Consider the following 20,678-nt stretch of genomic DNA (forward strand, 5'->3'; position numbering starts at 1 on the left):
TCCCCCACCATGTGCAGCCCCGATCTCGACCCCCCCCACCGTGTGCAGCCCCGATCTTGACCCTCCCCCACCGTGTGCAGCCCCGATCTTGACCCACTTCACCGTGTGCAGCCCCGATCTCGACCCCCCCCCCACCGTGTGCAGCCCCGATCTCGCCCCCCCACTGTGTGCAGCCCCAATCGCAACCCCCCCACCGTGTGCAGCCCCGATCCCGCCCCCCCCCCCAACCACGTGCAACTCCGATCTCCCCCCACCATGTGCAGCCCTGATCGCTCCCATCCTCATTCCCCCACCGATCCCATTGCAGAGTGTGCTGCGGGCACTCGCCACCAGCAATCAGCCCTATGAGTAGGTCTTGCCCTTCGCCCCCACCTTCCCCAGTAGGCCCACCTCTGGCCCCGCTCCGGTGCCCAGTGGGCAGTGCCAGGGTCCCTGGTGGTTTGCATTTTGTTAAAGAAAGCCTTATTAACTTGCGCCACTCTATTTTGGGTCCATGTTAGTTTTAATAATATGATCATTCCTGTAAGTACTGAATAGATTTATATATTAAATATTTAATGCCGATGTACTCATTTGGTCCTGAGAGTTAGATTCACAATCAGGGAGCATTAAGAGATTAAGAGAACCTAAGAAAATATCAAGAAGAAGGAAAGTCTATTTGGCTCATTGAGTTTGTTCCCTTTGTATTTGAAATCTTCCAGCCCTGAATCCAGCAACACTTGATATTCTCCTAATGCCTTCGATTCCACTCCATAATAATCCAACATTTGCGAGTGTCTTTATATTTGACATAATTCTGGTTAAATTTTCAGACAGATTGTTGTTATATAATTGCAGCTGTAGACATAAACAAGTCTAAGAGAACATTAGGTCAGCACTAAGCTCTCTTTTTGAGATAGGAAGAAAATGAAAATTCTAAGGATTAATTCAAGGACAGTGAAGATGCAAAATCAGAGGCATAGGGAAGAAAACAGCATTTGGAGTACTTTAATCATGCACAAAGCAGGTGGGATATTAAAAAAAAGTCTTGCTCTTCAAGGAGCAAATCACAAACTATGGAAGAACAAATTCTGATGCTTTAAGTACATTATGTTCATCGGTCTTTGAATATATTGGCCGAGTAAATTGACTCAGGAATTCATAAATCAAAAATCTTCACATATAGAAAAATAATATATTCTAAAGCTACCTATGCCACATAATAATCATCTTAGCATCCTTCGGGACAGGCAGCTGATAGTCAACGGACAGCCTGAGCTCTGGCATTTTTAGGTGTTACATTTGAGGGTTAGAGACCAGCTAATGTAATTTTGTTTGTAAAATAGGCACAGAGCCAGGAATTTTAGACGTCATTCTGACATCAAGATGTTCACTTAAAGACTGGAAAAGTTAAAAGGATTAATCCGGGTGGTTTTAGATGAGATGGTTCACTCAGACAATCAAGGAGAGTTCTTTGAAGAGACAATTAGCAAACTAAATCAGTGGATAGAATTTGATTTCCAGAAGGTATCTGTGATGTTTTACTCGTTGAGGCTTTCAAAGCAGCATACGCTCTCAAATTTCCCCATTGAAGGATCTTAGTATAGTCCCTATTAAAGGATCTTAGTATAGAGTACTACAGAGTAAATGAAAGAAAATAAGAATAATCAGGAATGCCCTGATGGCCCTTCCACCATCTCACACTCATTGTTGAGCACCAGAAACCAGCATCCCCAGCATACTTACCCGCGAATTTTTCTCCCTTTGTAGCATCTGCTCATGTTGTTCTGCAATGGCCAGTGCTGCGGAATGCACTTTCTGGTAAATTGCCTCGCCTTCTCTCGTCTGGAAGGTGAATAGACCTTCTCCTGTGTCACACATTCTGTCAAGATACAGAAAGGGAATTAGCACGCAACAAAATGCAGTTTAAATGAAACATTGGTGCTGGCACACAGATACTTTTTAATATCACAAATATCACAGTTTTCTATTTTATTTTTGTTGATAGCCATTATAATCAATCATTCATTGAATGGCAGAACAAGCTCAATGGGCTGAATGGCATACCACTGCCCCTATTTCTTACATTCTGTACGTTACAGAGCATACAAAAGGTGTTCTGACTTTATGAGTTGTCTCAGGATTAGTCCAACTGCAGATTTCCACTAATGCCACTGCAGAAGTAAACTGTAGTGTTGTGGAAGATGCCTCCGCTAGAAAGGCATTTAAGCCAAATTGTACGCAAAGAATCTATAGAATGAACTTTCAAATAACAGTACTCAGTCATATAATAGTGAGTTGTCTTCGGATACAGCAAGACTCTTTTCATAATTTAATATTCATGCAGTAAAATCACTGCGAGGTGGACCACTGGTTAGATTCTCTCTGTTGTACTGTCATTGAAGGGTTTTTCACTGTTGAAGACAGAAATCGAAATTCCGCTGCAACAATGTCCAAGAAATACCTCACCCTCCATCCCTACATAATGCCTATGTAGAAAGAGGGAGCGAGAGTGTGCATGTATTGGTCAATAATTGGACAAGTATCTGGCTCTGCTGCTGTGTTACATATGTTTTGTGTCAAGTTGAATTGGGACATTGCAAATGCATTTCCTTTCCATTAGCAACAGTGGAAACTTTCCAATGCAGTTGAATCAGATAGAGCTAGAAAACTGGATAGGGAGCTATTTGATTGAATCCCTGCCCATTTGTCCATTTGTCAAATAGACATCAAGAAGTTACATGACTCACTGTCATGTGGAACTAATCAATTCACCATGCTAATAATGGAGTGATGTCAAACATTATGTAATGCACTGATACTATTAGCAATATAGCCAAGTAACAAAGGTCGTAAAACATGAATGTTTACATTATAGAGCAGAGGATGTTGGAACTCACACAAGGCACTCATGCAAATTAACTTTCATCTTTATTCTGTTGGGCCCTGTAATATTTTACAGATTACATTTAAACTGCTGTATAATTCTTTACAGGCATAATAGTGAACATTTAAGATATCCTGTTATTAATCTTGTAGTACCTAAATTAAACTACCTTAAGGAGATTTATTCCAAATGTTGTTCTTACAGACATAATCTCTTCCTCAGATGTAGATGGAATAGAAAATATAATTCCACAAATTGGATCATTAATCCACAATAGTCTTGGGCAGCACTGCGATTGATTTTACCTCACACTAATCCAACATAATGCACAACATTGTTTTGTCATCAGTCTGAAAACTTCATGCCATCAATTTTCTTAATTTTAGAATATGACATATTATAGTGTTGGACAAAAGATGTTAATAATTCTTACAGTGAAAGTGTACATGAACTGGCATATTCTTTAATATATTAATTGAGAGTACAGCATTTTTCTTGGACTCTTAAGTTCTATCTCATTAGATTTCATCTGTGTTATATGACTAATTCATGTAGTATTTATACACACCGATTGGTGCAGTTTTGAATATTTTATCAGTGACACGAATGGAAAACTGGTACTACTCATGAGAGTAAAACAATGACAGAACTTCTTTAGTCTAACAAAAATAAGAGCAAAAGAAATAGGAACAGTAGACCATTCGCCTCCTTAAACTCATTCCACTTTCAATTAGATCTCAGCTGATCTGATTACGGCCTTATCTCCACTCACTCGCCTGCCTCTCCATAACACTCGACTCCCTTGCCAATTAAAAATCTGTCGAACTCAGCCTCCACTCCTTGCTAGGAGAGAGAGAGAGAATCCCAATAACTAATGACCTCTGAAAGAAGAAATTGCTCTTCATCTTAAATGGGAGACCCCATATTTTGAAATGATGTCCCTAGTTTTAGGTTTCTCCTCCAGAGGAAACATCATCTCAACATTTAACTTGTGAAGTCCCCTCAGAATAATACATGTTTCAATAAGATCACCTCTCATTCTTCTAAACGCCAATGAGTATAGGAACAACTTGCACAATCTTTCCTTATAATACAAACTCCTCATCCCAGAAATCAGCCAAGCGAACATTCTCTAAACTGCTTCTAATGTAAATATGTCCCTCCTTAATTCAGGACACCAGTAAAGTGAAATGTACTGTGCACATTACTCTATGTGTGGTCTCATCAGTGACCTGTACATTTGTAGTAATACTTCCCAGCTTGTATACTTCATTCCAATATTCCATTTGCCTTCCACTGAGGTGGTGGAGGCTACCTCGCTGAATATGTTTAAAGCGCGGATGGATGGATTCCTGATCGGTAAGGGAATTAAGGGTTATCGGGATCAGGCGGGTAAGTGGTACTGATCCACGTCAGATCAGCCATGATCTTATTGAATGGCGGGGCAGGCTCGAGGGGCTAGATGGCCTACTCCTGCTCCTATTTCTTATGTTCTTACTTGACACACCTGCTTGCTGACATTTTGCGATTCATATCCAAGAGCAACCAGATCCCTCTGTACTACAGAATTCTGCAGTCTCCCTGTCTCTTTATAAATGAGATTTTGTTTTTCCATTCTTTTTGTCAAAGTGAACAACCTCACACTTTCCTACATTATACTCTATCTGCCAATTTTTCTCCACTCGCTTAACCTTTCTATATCTTTTTGCAGGCTTCTGGTATCCTACTCACAACTTGCTTTTCCTACCTATCTCTGTATTGTTAGCAAATTTGGCTACAATATTTTCAGTCCCTTCATCCAAGTCTTTGATACAGATCATAAATTGTTGAGGCTCCAGCACTGTGGTACTCCACTAGTTACAGTTTGCCACCTTGAAAATGACCCATTTATTCTGCCTCTCTGGCCTGAATGTGTGTGCCAGTGGAAAGGCTCTCTGTCTGCACAAAAATGCCAGAAAAGCCACAATCCCAAAGTCTCACCCCAAATCCAATCTTTGCCATTTTTGCAGGGGCAAAGAGGAAAGAAATGGAATTGAGCTCTAACTTGCATATCCTTGATGCATGGAGGCAGTTCCCCATACAAATCAGCATCTGCGTTCACTCATGAGAGGGAGCTGTTCGAAACCCATGTGTGAAGACTAGACCCGGTAAGAGCATGTCTTAACCTTGTGGGATCATTTGGATACATGTCCTTTTTGGAGACCTTTTGGGTATAGGCTGGAACATCTGGGATTGCTAAAGGTGGCTATGACTGTGCATAAAAAGTTCATAAGTTTATTGAAACCGTCAAAGAACTGGCAAGCTATCAAGAAGTGTCTGAAACAAGCTGCCAGAGGTAGTAGTAGAGGCTTTTAAAAAGCATTTAGACGGTTACATGGGTAAGATGGGTGTCGAGGGATATGGGCCAAATGCGGGCAATTGGAACTAGCTTCGGGGTTTAAAAAAAAAAAGGGTGGCATGGATAGGTTGGGCCGAAGTTCCTGTTTCCATGCTGTAAACCTCTATGACTATAACTGTCAAAACTCATTGGAAATGTCGAAGCTTATTGGAAATGTTAAATATGTCATGGGATTTCATTTGCTGGGCTTTAAATGTAAAAAATAGTGTGGAGTTTAAATTTTAAAAAGATCAGTGCTTGCTACTTCATTGTCTATTCACGTACCCTGAGGGTTATCGTGACAGAATTTGTACTTCAGGTCTGGTTTTACAACCTAATATCACAGTGGGGTGCTGTAAAGTGAGAAATTTGATTGACAATTCCAAATGGTTATAGAATAGAAATGCGTGCTTTCATAAAAGATTAGTTGAAGGATATCAATGTATTGAATGCTTTTTTAATCAATGAGAGTTTTTAAATCATTAATAGACACACATCTTTATTTTGTGCCAGCATGGCTGCTCAGGTTTGCCCATGGTGGATATTAGGTGAGGTGGCCTGGAGGGGGTAAGAACAAAGGGTGAGAGGGTAGGAGACATGAGTTGGCGTATGAACTTACATATGAACATATGAGTTAGGAGCAGGGGTAGGCCCCTCGAGCCTGCTCCTACATTCAATAAGATCATGACTGATCTGACTGTAACCCCAACTTCACATTCCTGCCTATCCCGAAATCCTTTCACCCCCTTGCTTATCAAGAATCTTTCTACCCCTGCCTGAAAAATATTCAAAGACTCTACTTCCTTTGCCTTTTCAGAAAGAGAGTTCCAAAGACTGATAATCCTTCGAGAGAAAACAATTCTCATCTTGGTCTTAAATGAGCAATCCCTTATTAAGAAACTGTGATCCCCAGTTCTAGATTCTCCCACAACAGGAAACATTCTTTCCATACTCATGCTATGAAGGACTCTAAGGATCTTATATTTTTCAATGAAGTCACCTCTTGCTCTCCTAAACTCCAATGGATACAAGTGCAACCTGTCCAACCTGCTATCAATCTAGTAAACCTTCTGTGAACTGCTTCCAATGTATTTATATATATATTTTAAATAAGGAGACCAACACTGTACACAATACTCCAGATGTGGTTTCACCAATGCACTGTATAACTGAAGCATAACTTCCCTAATTTTGTATTCAATTCCCATTACAATAAATGATAACATTCTATTAGCTTTCCTAATTACTTGCTGTAGATATATACTAACATTTTGCAATTTCTGCACTGGGGCACCCAGATCCCTCTGCACTCAGAGCTCTGTAATCTCTCACAATTTAGATAATATGCTGATTTTTTTAATTCTTCTTGCCAAATGGACAAGTTCACATTTTCCCACATGATACTCCATTTGCCAGATCTTTGCTAACCCACTTAAACTATCTAGTCAGTTATAGAAATCATGAACGACTGAGGCCCCAGCATTGATCCCTGTGGTACACCACTTGTTATATATTGCCAACCAAAAAAATGACTCTTTATGCTCACTCACTGGGTTTCCTGTTAGCTGGCCAACCTTCTAAATTGGTTGAACATGATTTCGCTCCATTCACGTGAGGTAGGGGTTTGAAATCCGAAGTGTGAATATTAAACCCAGTGAGAACAAAGAACAGCACAGCACAGAAACAGGCCCTTCAGCCCACCAGGTCTCTGCCAACACAGATGCCTCTCTAAACTAATATTTTCTTGCCTCCACATGGCCCATATCCCTCTATTCCCTGCCCATTCACGTATCTATCCAGATGCCTCTTGAACATTGTTATAGAATCTACTTCCCCCACTTCCTCCGGCAGCGCATTCTCCACCCTGTGTGTGAAAAACGTGCCCCTTACATCTCTTTTAAATTTCCCCCCCTTTCAACCTATGCTCCCTGTGTAATTGACCCTTCAACCCTGGGAAAAAGACTCTGACTATCCACTCTATCCAAGCCTGTCATAATGTTGTAAACCTTTACCAGGACCCCCCTCATCCTCCACACTCCAACGAAAACAATCCAAGTTTGTTCAAGCTTTTGTCATCGTCCATATTCTCCAAACCAGGCAATATCCTGGTAAATCTCTTCTGTACCCTTTCCAATGCATCAACATTCTTCCGGTAGTGTGGTGACCAGAATTGTACACAATATTCCAAATGCGGCCTAACCACAGCTGCAACATGATTTTCCAACGCCTATACTCAATCGATGAAGGCCAGCATGTCATATGCCTTCTTGACCACCTTGTCCACCTGAGTTGCCACCTTCAGGGAACTATGGATCTGATTGCCTAGATCCTTCTGTATGCTAATATTTCTAACGGCTCTACCATTTATTGTATATTTTCCTTCTGCAGTCGACCTTCTAAATGAGATCACCTCACATTTGCCGGGTTATATGTGCTTCCAGGCATGCTGATCACACATGCTCGATGAGCAGAAGATTCAGGCCGATGTCCTCTACTGTGAAGATGGATACGGAATACCTGTTCAAAGCCGTTGTCATTTCCTCGCTTATCATATTAATTCCTGCATTTTCGCCCTCGCAGGCACCAATGCTTGCTTCAGCTATCCTTTTCCTTTCAATACACTTCAGAATATTACTGTTTGTTTTTATATTTCTTATTATTTTTCTCCCATACTCCAATTTCTCCCTCTGTTATATTTTTAGACATCTTTTGCTAGTGAATAAAATGTTCCCAATCTTCTGGCCTACCACTAACCTTTGCAGCATTGTACTCATTTCCTTTCTATTTGATAGCACCCTTAACATTCCTAGTTAGCCACAGATGTGGCATTTTTCTCAGCATTTTTCTTCTTTAATGGAATATATCTTTGATAATTATGAAACATCTTAAATTTCTGCCACTGTTTCACCACGTCTTCCTGTTTAACCTATTTTCCCAGTCCATTTTAGCCAACTCTATCTTCATAGCCTTGGAATTATAATTTCTTAAGTTTAGAACACTAGATAGGGACCCATATTTCTCACCCTCAAGCTAAATGTGAAATTATTGTTTTGAGGATCCTTTACTATGAGGTCTTTAATTAACTCTGTCTCATTATACATTGCGAGGTACAACATGGTCTATTCCCTGGTGGGTTCCAGAACTTATTGTTTTAGGAAACTGTCCTAAATACGCTATGAGCTCACCTCCAGGTTTTCTTTGTCAATTTCATTTGTCCAACCAATGTGAAGATTAAAGTCACCTATGATTATTGCAGTATGTTTCTTGCAAGTCCCCTGTAGTACTTACCAGTCTTCAAGGGAGTTTTTGTCTTTAGGTTGTGAGGAGCTACTGTAGCATAAAGCTTTCCTCAATTAATAAAATACATAATATTAAATACCTTTTGCTTCTAATGCAGTTTTACTCTTGCAGGAAGCTAAAGAAAAGCAAGGCCAACTTGAAGGAACTTGCACTTCTTTGAACAATGAAGTATGAAGACTGGAAAGGATTGTGATAAGCACTCTTTGATTTCCAGTTGACATTTCAAGGAGTCAATAATTTCTTCCAAACTAATTTTTCTCCATTATTGCACAGGATATAGGTGTTTGTGCCAAAGCCAGTATTTTTTGCCCATTCCTAATTGCATTGAACTGAATTGCTTGCCAAGTCACCTCAGAGGATAGTTAAGGCTCAATCACATTGTCATGGGTCTGGAGTCACATGTAGGCCCGAATGGGTAAGGAGAGCAGATTTACTTCCCTAAAGGACATTAATGAAGCAAATTGGTTTTCTGACAATTAGATAGTTGCATGTTCACCATTATTGGTACAAGGTTTTTATTCCAGATATATTTATCAACTGAACTTAAATTCACCCAGCTGTCAAAGAGCATTTGTATTCATATCTCCCAATTATTCATCTATGACTCTGGATTACTAATCGAGTAACATAACTGCAATGCTGTAATTTCCTGTAGCAGTCATTTCAAGGAACAGCATGACTTTCAGTAAAGCAACATCCAAACTCCTCCCTTTCCAAATAAGTGCAGCTCTCTTGACAATTTCACAATATAGCTGCTCAGGTTATTGATGTAAAACCTTAGAAACAAAGTTATAGGCATACAATCCTTAATTACCTACAGTTAATTAAATACTTTACTACTGCCTATGAACATATTTCTATGCACCCTGATTCAATTATCCCGTTTTCCCCTAACCCTTCACCTGAACATAACACTTGCTTGATTCTCCATCGTCAACACCATGGGATTTTGACAAGTCAACATAAATTAGACACATGCATCAAAAAACTGCCTGACAACATTTCTCAAAATGCTGCATGATGACATTTATATTCCCTTTCAAGCGTAGTTAGATATTGAGTATAGAGAATTAAATGAATATCTGGTCTTCACAGTCTGACTCCAGAACGTCCATCAAAGAACATACGACAATATTGAAATTCACCAAGTTAGCTCCTGATGGATCTTCTGTCAAAACATTTCGTTGTAGTAAATCCCATACACATCAATGTTGTAATCTATGCTCCACTGGTTACTTAATCCTTTGAATTCCTGTCTACTGGGATTAGCCCGAGAGCACAAGCTACTTATTTTAGTCCCTTTAGAGCCATTGATGAAATGTAGTTATTAAGAGAAGGATTGCAGTTCCAGAGTTTGTGTAAAAGATTTAAAATTTCAAGAAACTCCAATATCCCATGAGATGAGGACCAGATTGTAACTAAAGTATTGTTTGTTATGTGTGATTAAAAGGTAATTGTTCTAGCAATCTTACATAATTGCTTCAGTGTGCTTTCTCCCAGCTCGGCCATTTACTATTCACTTACAATAAGCAAGCACCAAACCTTTTGTAATGTGTGTGTAACAATGTACTGGAAGATATTTCAAATTGATTGCCTTCACTGTACACATAATAATGAAATCATAATGCGCTTGAATGACAAATGTATAATTTGATCAATCTGAATGTGGAGAGAATATTCTATTTCCTCAGTTTTTTTTTAACCTTACAGAAGGCCATGGATCCATTGGTACACAATCCCTCAGTATTTCATTAAAGCAGCCATTGTCCCAGCAAATATTTTCAAGCCATTTCAGCAATGGAGGATATCAGAGTTTATCACAATCCTCTCCAGACAAGCATTCACAACAGCAGAGAGTTAACAAACATCAGTCGTAAAGTAAGTGGCTGACTTTTTCCCTCCCTACTTTGAGAAAGTTAAGGTCGGATGCACCGGTCCAAATAATGAGAGCCAAGTCTAACCAGATAACTCAGTTCAGACCAAGAATGAAACATAGGGGTTTCATAGACATCCCTCTATCAAACTACAGAGTATCGTCCACTAATAGAGTCATAGAGTCATAAAGGTTTACAGCACGGAAATAGGTCCCTCGGCCCAACCTGTCCATGCCGCCCTTTTTCTTTTAAAACCCCTAAGCTAGTCCCAATTGCTTGCATTTGGCCCATATCCCTCCAAACCCATCTTACCCATGTAACTGTCTAAATGCTTTTTAAAAGACAAAATTGTACCCGCCTCTACTACGACCTCTGGCAGCTTGTTCCAGACACTCACCACCCTGTGTGTGAAAAAATTGCCCCTCTGGACACTTTTGTATCTCTCCCCTTAAGCCTATGCCCTCTAGTTTTAGACTCCCTTACCTTTAGGAAAAGATATTGACTTTCGAGCTGATCTATGCCCCTCATTATTTTATAGACCTCTATAAGGTCACCCCTCAGCCTTCTACGCTCCAGAGAAAAAAGTCCCAGTCTGTCAAGCCTCTCCTTATAACTCAAACCATCAAGTCCCAGTAGCATCCTAGTAAATCTCTTCTGCACTCTTTCTAGTTTAATAATATCCTTTCTATAATAGGGTGACCAGAATTGTACACAGTATTCCAAGTGTGGCCTTACCAATGTCTTGTAGAACTTCAACAAGACATTCCAACTCCTGTATTCAATATTCTGACCAATGAAACCAAGCATGCTGAATGACTTTTTCACCATTCTGTGCACCTGTGACTCCACTTTCAAGGAGCTATGAACCTGAACCCCTAGTTCTCTTTAACTCTCCCCAACGCCCTCCCATTAACTGAATAAGACCTGCCCTGATTCAATCTACCAAAATGCATCACCTCGCATTTATCTAAATTAAACTCCATCAGCCATTCGTCAGCCCACTGGCCCAATTGATCAAGATCCCATTACAATTGGAGATAACCTTCTTCACTGTCCACTATGCCACCAATCTTGGTGTCATCTGCAAACTTACTAACCATGCCTCCTATGTTCTCATCCAAATCATTAATATAAATGACAAATAACAGTGGACCCAGCACCAATTCCTGAGGCACACCGCTGGTCATAGGTCTCCAGTTTGAAAAACTGCCCTCTACAACCATGTTCTGGCTTCTGTCATCAAGCCAGTTTTGTATCCACTTAGCTACCTCACCCTGGATCCCGTGAGATTTAACCTTATGCAACAACCTACCATGTGGTACCTTGTCAAAGGCCTTACTAAAGTCCATGTAGACAACATCAACTACACTGCCCTCATCTACCTTCTTGGTTACTCCTTCAAAAAACTCAATCAAGTTTGTGAGACATGATTTTCCACTCACAAAGCCATGCTGACTGTCCCTAATCAGTCCTTGTGTCTCTAAATGCCTGTAGATCCTGTCTCTCAAAATACCTTCCAACAATTTACCCACCACAGATGTGAGGCTCACAGGCCTGTAGTTTCCAGGCTTTTCCCTGCAGCCCTTTTTAAACAAAGGCATAACATTTGCCACTCTCCAATCTTCAGGCATCTCACCCGTGACTATCGATGATTCAAATATCTCGGCTAAGGGACCCGCAATTTCCTCCCTAGCCTCCCACAATGTCCTGGGATAATTAAGGATTTATCTACCTTAATGCGCTTTAAGACTTCTAGCACCTCCTTCTCTATAATATGTACACTTCTCAAGACATCACACTATTTATGTCCCCAAGTTCCCTAATATTCATGCTTTTCACAACAGTAAATACTGATGAGAAATATTATTTAGGATCTCACCCATCTCTTGTGGATCCGCACACAAATTCAATTCATCAGGAGAATTTAAATCACCATATCTTGAAGATGCTACCATTTTAATATGTATCAGAAGGTTAGGTTTATTTAGTTTAGAGAAGCGCAGACTTCAGAGAGACTTGATTGAGGGCTCAAAATAATGAAGGGACTCAACTGTGCCACGTGACGATAGGCGATTGATAGTACATAGGTTGGGAAGACCAATTGTGATGTTTGTTCCCTTAATGGGGCAATCTGCGAAGAGGGCCACGTGACATGGGCAACCAATCAGGGACTGGGGGCGGGGAGAGAATCACACTAGCAAGTTCCGGCTTCTGTATTCAGATTGATCCTGGGAGCTGACTGGCAGTCATGTGGCTGCAAGCCTCTGTATTATAGTTATATATAAATAAATGCTGCAGTTTTTATGTTGCTAACTGGTGAACAGGAATTATTACATTGCCAACAAAGGTAAAAGAAAAAAACAGTGGTCCCAAGATTGTGAGTATAAAATCATGCTGAAGTTCAGTTCAAATTGAGAAACAGAAAAGTGTTTGCAGATAAGCCCTATTTGGATGGATATACCATTTTGATGTGTCTGTGGAGGATTGGACTCAATACATTGAATGTTTGGGATATTATTTTAGGCCAAAGGAATGGCGGAAGAGGCATGTATAGGACCCAGGCCTACAATTTAATATGCAGGCTCACATCCCCAAGCACACTTGACTCCAGAAGTGAGGAGAGTGTGCTGGTTGGTTGGCAAGTGGACTCTGATTGATGGAGGTATTGCCATGGAGAATGTAGTATGGAGCAATTAACTGGGCGGCATGGTGGCAAGCACTGCTGCCTCATAGTGCCAGGAACCCAGGTTCAATTCCGGTCTCAGGTCACTGTCTGTGTGGAGTTTGCACATTCTCCTCGTGTCTGCATGGACTTCCTCCGGGTGCTCCGGTTTCCTCCCACTGTCCAAATATGTGTGGGTTAGGTTGTTTGGCCATGCTAAATTGACCCTAGTGTCAGGGGGATTAGCAGGGCAAATATGCGGGGTTACAGGAATAGGGCCAGGGTGGGATTGTGGTTGGTGCAGACTCGATGGGCCGAATGGCCTCCGTCTGTTCTGTAGGGATTCTATGAACTGCCCAGCTTTGTTCAAATTCAAACTGGAAAGGCTGACTCTGATTGTCAATGCAATGCCTGGGGAATGCACCACGGAATGACTCCTCCCTAAGCATTTGTTTCGATGAAAAAGGTGCAAATTCTGCATATGCTCTTTTTGTCTGCAAAGTACAGGGGCTTGAGTGTGAATAAATGTGGTTTCCAGCAAGCAGAAGTGAGCCATTCTGAGAGCCCGACTGACAATCTTAAATTGGGTGTCAGTGCATTGCTTAGCGCCAGGATTGTTTAGCATCCCATTGTGGAATCACATCAAACTGGGACACCATGGGTGAGATTTTCTGCGCCTTCCACTGCGTGTTTCATGAAGGCGGCCTGCCATTGGCCAGCAGCGGGATCTCTGGTCCTGTTGCTGTCAATGGGATTTCCCAAAAGGGTGGGAATGTCATTGGAACCCATTTTAATAAATTTGCATACTCTTAAAGGACTCCCTGTCACATGTTCTGACCAGATAAGGAATTTCCCGCTCGCCAACGTGAAGTCATGTTGGCGATGTTTACAGCAGGTATTTAAAAATATGAAACAATCTAGGGGAACCCGCCGGGGGCGAAAAGGTAAGTATAGCCTCCTGTGGGGAGAGGGACATGCCTGGTCAAACTCCATATACTTCTGCCACATGAAAGTTCACTCTCGAGTGCCCATTTGTTATATCTATCTTTGTAGATATTTCTGGTACTGATGCCAGCCTGTCCTGGAATATAATCTCACCACATGAAATGTGATGGTTGCGGTTCCAGAAAGGCTTCACTGAAATTTTAATAACTCACCATCCATTTTCCACTTGAGGATCCTTGTAAATCCTCTCAGTAATTTATATTACATTCAGAAGGCAAGATTACACATTGCATCAAGGCCACTGAATTTAAAGCTATTATAAACTAGGTTCTTTATCTAACTTTTATGGTTACAGTACTTCGCACATTGAACCGTTTCTATCATGAAACTGAACTTGATATTCAACCTTCAAGGACCATTGAAGAGGTTACTCATGAAATATTAGAGGAGCAAGCTTACTAATGTAACTTTATACAGATATGTTTCCTGGAGTAATTTTATGTTTTATAATATTCTGCATCAGAAATTCACAACATTCACTTTATAATAAAACGCCATATTTTGAAATTGACAAACTATGCGCATAAATAGCAACCACTACCCAGACCATACAAGTGGAAAGGTCCATTAAACTGAAAGTGGAAAGGTCCATTAAACTGAAGGTGACAGAAAAACACAAAAGGTTTTCAATTTCAATTCAATCAAGAGATTCTATGAAATATTATTCTTTTCTTGGATGTTTTCATGCACAAAATTGTAAAAATACACAAGTTAATTGTTAGCTTGTAATGTCTGTTTGAAACTGAACCAGGAGAAATTATATAATGGTGCAAAATGGAATCAGGAGACATCAATGGTTTGTGTTGCATTCTACGTCTTGCAGTTTACAATGTTCAATTGGCCTTCGATGGAACAGATTTTTCAGGAAAAACTCAATAGTGATCTTTTCAGCATTTGACAGGTTGGAACCAGTTGTGTCATTGTAACATTTTATTGGAAGGAAACGGGGTACAACATACATGCCTCAGACCAGTTAGCTATTAGTCATTGGTGGGACTCTCCTGTCTGAGTCAGAAGGCTCTGGGTATAAGTCCCACTTCAGAGACTTGAGCTCAAAACCTTGGTTGACACTCCAATGTAGTACCAGGAAGTGTTGCACTGTTGGAGTTGCCGTCTTTTGGTTGAGATGTTATACCTAGGCCCATCTGCCTGCTCAGTTAGATGTAAAATTGCCATGGCATTATTCAAAAAGAGAGAGTGTTCTCCCTGGTGTACAGCAAATGTTTATTCTGCAATCAATATCACTAAAACACACAGCCTTCATGGGACCTTGCTGTGTGTAATTTGGCTGCCATGTTTCTTACATGACAAAAGTACTTCATTGGCAGTAAAATGCATTTGGATATCATGAATGGTAGCATAAAAACAAAGCTCTCTGTTTTCCTTTCTTTGTTATTGAGATGCTGTTCTAACAACCCTTTGAATAAAAGGGATTGCCTGGCATATCACCAACCCATACAGACCAGAGACTCTGATTATATTCCCAATCATTATTAAATTAGCTGATCAACAGAAGCTGGTGCAGTGCAACTGAACTCACTCCCTCAAGTGAGGAAGTTGTTCAAAGAAACATCCAAACTTTCTGCTATTATGATCCCAGTTGATGCTAATACTGGATCTGTCAGATCCCAGAGTGAAATTTGGCTTGACGGATCCAATCTCTTTTTTAGACAGCATGGAAGAGTGTTGCTGAACAAATCCACAAATGAATTTTTAACATAAAGATGTTTATTAAACAAGAAAAAATGAACTGTATTACAGCAGACAAAAGGTTTGCAAAGATCTCAGTAAAAACACAAGATGATTATTCAAATGTTTAATATTTTTTACTCCCAGCAATATATTTACAGACACATGAACCAGTGAAGGTTTACCACTGCTTTGATGCAAAGGTTTCTTGCTTGGGCATGGCATAGTTTCAATTGCATTTTTCCAGTCAATTCCTAAACATTCACTCAATTTTTTTCACCCAATTCATATCTCTCTCCTAGACACCCAAAAACTGCACTCTAAACTCAGTCTTCCAGTCACACCTCTGCTAAATAGATGTGCCTTCATACATCACAATGTGGGCGGTACTGTCCTTCATCTCACATTAACCCTTTATGTGCCAGATCCCTCTGCTGTATACAAGTTTCAGGGAGTCAGGAGATGAGTTACTCCCCATGGAATTCCTGGCCTCTGACTTGCTCTTGAAGTAATAATATTTATATGACTAGCCCAGATTCAATTTCTGGTCAATGGTAACTCCCAGGATGCTGACAGTGGGGGATTGAACAATGTTGAGGGGAAGTGGTTAGATCCTCCCTTCTTGGAGATAGGCACTGTACAAAAATGGCTTTCTAATCAGTGCAAGTTCCAGTTCAGTAGGAAGTCTGTGAGCAAGTGTAAGCAAGGGTTGGTATAGTTTGTTCACTGCCGACCACAAATCTTGCCCACTGCATCTTCTGACCAGAATTATACTGTAAAATTGCCTGATCACGCTGAATATTAAAAATATAAAAGACATGGCAGCAGCATAACAATTCTCCAGATTTGCTATTCATGCACACTATACAGCTGTTCAAACTACAAGTTAGATCTCCAGGAGAGCTTGTTCAAACTGCATGACTTTGAACCTAAACTAATTGTAAAAGGTATTTTGTTAACTTGAGTATTGGCTAGCGGCTGGAAATTGACAAATTGAGTCCATCAATCTACTAGACTTTCTCGGCAGTTTGGAAAGGCAATTATTGACAAAATGTATTAAAAGTCATATAATATGTGTTTTAAATCTGTTTTTCAATAAATGTCTCACTATGGAGAGTTGAGCAACATGACAACACACCCATATCATACCTCATCAAAACATTCTCAATTGAACTCTGCCTTCAGGTAATTGGCTGAAATTAATCACGAAGGAAATCAGTTTACAGTGCTCAAAATGAAACATGATTAGTTAGCTTGGTGTGAAAAACTATAAACTCTCACACTATGGCAGACTCCATTTTTCAGACTAAACCAAAATAAATTCACTCAAGGGTCATTCATTCACCCCTGTCATTTTATGATTTATGGCTGCTCTACTTCACTTTATTTTCTCAGATTTTTCAAAAACCTCAGAAACAATACGTGTCCACATTTTTATCAAAGGAAATAAGTGCAAATATTAACAAGTAATGATAAATGTGATTAAAATTGATTTCCAAAAAAAATTCTGTTCAACAATATGTTTGCTTAAAGGTGACCAGCATGTGCAATTAATTTCACATATTTCTCAGAGGTTACAATCTATAGCATTGTCACGACGTGGGCCCCAATTTTTACTGCAGGCCATTTTTCAACTGCTGAAGGGCAAAATACATCTACTGCAACAGAAGTGAGGCTATTTAAATGACCAGGCCTACTTTAACTTCACTTTCCATTCCAAAAGTTTAAAGTTTAAAAGTTTATTTTATCAGTGTCACAAGGAAGTTACTGTGAAATTCCTCTAGTTGCCACACTCCGGCGCTTGTTCGGATACACTGAAGGAGAATTTAGCATGGCCAATGCACCTAACCAGCACATCTTTCGGATTGTGGAACGAAACCAGAGCACTTGGGGGGAATCCACACAGACACAGGGAGAATGTGCAGAGTCAGCATAAAACAGTGTCCCAAGCCGGGAATCAAACCCGGGTCCCTGGAGCTATGAGGCAGCAATGCTAACTACTTTGCCACCCCAGGTGGAAAGCAGTTGAAATCCAGCCTTCCCCAATGGACATGATGATATTGTTGCCGTACAGTTGAAGGGCAATCAAATGAGAGTTAGCGGCATGGTCAGTCTAGTGGGTGGAGAATCAGTTAGCTGGAGGTTAAGACAAACAGACCTAAAGATTAGGGAGACTTCTGATTTTTTTAAACCACTGAATTGGCTTTTAGCCAGATTACAGGTGTATTGATTGGTGTATATGTGGAGGACACGCTAAGTTCTGATCACAAAGATGGTCCAATGAGGAAACCTTGTTGAAGGCTTGAAGCCAATTCAGGTGATGAGTGTGTTCGGCTGTCACCTACAGCTGTTTAATTTTACAGGAATAAAGTCCCCCATCTTTAGAAGGGTCTTTAACAAGAAATCCACACCATTAGCAGATTCAAAAATAATCTCCAACTTTACTGTTTTCTTTTTCTGGACAAAAAAGACAGATGAAAAGAAAAAACATAAGTTTGTTATTTCATCCTATTTTCAGAATTCCCATCAATTCACTGCTATCATTAAACAATGGCAAATAACATGCCAATTCATCAATGGATCCCCGACCCAAGACATATAACAGGGAGCTCTTCCCAGTAGCAAATTCGGGCCATTTATTAGAATAAAACTATTTAGCTAGTTCCAAATTCTTTTGCCTTGGAGCTTTGCCCACTCTATCACAGTGGCATAGTGATTTAGATGGGCCTGGGTAAGATGCTCTTTTGGAGAGTAAGTGCAGACTCGATGGGCCAAAGGGGCTCCTTCTGCACTGCAGGGATTCAATGGATTCTACCACCATAACTTTGGCAGAGGTGCCTCCACTTCATGGACTTCCCAGCATTTCTTCAAAACAAGTTAAACGTTATAGCTATAAAGCCTCAAGATGTTAGTGCTGGTGTCAATGTCTTCTTTCTTCAACTCTAATATAGAGAATTAACATGAGGTAAACATGAACCAACAGGCAAATTGTTGTCAACTACACCATAAACTGTGCGCCAATGGAAGACACAAGCATGACAAATTTATTAGCGACCCATCCAGATGTCAGTGATCACTATGCATCACAAATAACCCTTTTCAAACTCATGATGAATTTTAGCTCCTCTCTTTCTACTCATTGATTTCCTTCAACTGAAGCTTGAATTCTATTTGTTTTCCATTTGTTGAATTCCATATGTTTTCGGCATCTAAACATCAGCACTCAATGTGCTATTTCAGATACAACACTGTTTGGTACCTAATAATATTCTCTGCATTTTGCCTGAACAACGTTCTGCAACTATACATCAGAAGAAATGACCTCAGGTACACCAATGTTATTTCTTAATTAGACTAATGAATAGCTACTTTTTATTGCATTTAATTGACATAGCTTTAATTATAACCAGCACAGAATTTACAAAATACCCTTATGCTGGCCCCAACTAATTTAGAAGACTCCCTTATTCACTGGTCTAATTGTCTCAAATTAGCAGTATAAAGTCAGGTTGGATTACAACTCTAAACCCACGGTCCACTGTTACAGCAAATCTCCTGTCATTTACGAGTAAATCTTAAAATTAATGTTCTCAAGTCAGTACCATCCTCATGCTGTGGGTCCACACAAACTAAAAACTAGAAATAGATTGTTCAAATTCATTTCATGGAAAATTATTACAGCAGAGTGACAATTATTATATCTCACCAGAAGTGAAAATATTATTATAGTCCCAGACCAGACCCCAATTTTGTTATGATATCCGGCGGCACGGTAGCGCAGTGGTTAGCACTGCTGCTTCACAGCTCCAGGGTCCCAGGTTCGATTCCCGGCTCGGGTCACTGTCTGTGTGGAGTTTGCACATTCTCCTCGTGTCTGCGTGGGTTTCCTCCGGGTGCTCCAGTTTCCTCCCACAGTCCAAAGATGTGCGGGTTAGGTTGATTGGCCAGGTTAAAAATTGCCCCTTAGAGTCCTGAGATGTGTAGATTAGAGGGATTAGCGGGTAAATATGTGGGGGTAGGGCCTGGGTGGGATTGTGGTCGGTGCCGACTCGATGGGCTGAATGGCCTCCTTCTGCACTGTAGGGTTTCTATGATATCCATTGATACCCACAATTTTTTTTAATGATCCAGTTAGGTACCAATAGCCTTTGCTTAAAGTGGAAAAAAAAATTAACCCCCAAGTATTTGCTAAGAGAATAAAACTACAAGATTTCACAACTCTAAACTAGCAGAAGAAAATTTACTGTTGTTAGGAACCAGATCAGAAGCTCCAAGGTATATTACAAAGTTAGACTAGACCCCAACTATTTTTGATTTTGGCCTTAATGTGAGGATAAGGTGTTTCACTCCAGGTGTGATTCTATTGACCCACTAGGAAGCTTTTATTAAAACAAACTTTATTTAACAATACAGTTTAACTAAAACAGAAATAGTATAACCTTTACCAATTGAAATACTTGAACAGGACAAGATGCAATTCTTAACTGCTAATCTACTTCTTTTAGTTCCAATTGATGTAAACTCATCTTCAAAATCAGTTAGCAAACAACAGGCTTATGTGCTGGTACATGGGCTGCTAGTCCTCATGTCTCCAGAACACCTCTGGAAAGAGATACCTATTTTCTAGCAGGTCCCAAGCTGCTGTCTCCAGAGAGAGAGAAGAGCTCCTACTCCCTGCAAACCGAAACAAAAATATACCTGCTTGTCTCTGTAAGCTTAACTCCTCCCATTAGGACAAGACTTGGCCTCTGTCAATCAACCCAGTTAGGCGGCACGGTAGCACAGTGGTTAGCACTGCTGCTTCACAGCTCCAGGGACCTGGGTTCGATTCCTGGCTTGGGTCACTGTCTGTGTGGAGTTTGTACATTCTCCTCGTGTCTGCGTGGGTTTCCTCCGGGTGCTCCG

At 40.4% G+C, this 20,678-nt stretch overlaps 1 protein-coding gene across 1 annotated transcript in view; it reads right to left on the reverse strand.

Moving 5' to 3' along the window:
- LOC144508290 (docking protein 5-like) overlaps positions 1-20,678 on the reverse strand; it is a 416,872-nt gene that overhangs the window by 67,670 nt on the left and 328,524 nt on the right. Inside the window, exon 6 of the mRNA XM_078236106.1 lies at positions 1,726-1,861. Within this exon, the coding sequence (XP_078092232.1) occupies positions 1,726-1,861 (136 nt within the window). The remainder of the gene's footprint in view (positions 1-1,725; positions 1,862-20,678) is intronic.

This window comes from Mustelus asterias, chromosome 20 (assembly GCF_964213995.1).
Source record: "Mustelus asterias chromosome 20, sMusAst1.hap1.1, whole genome shotgun sequence".
NCBI lineage: Eukaryota > Metazoa > Chordata > Chondrichthyes > Carcharhiniformes > Triakidae > Mustelus > Mustelus asterias.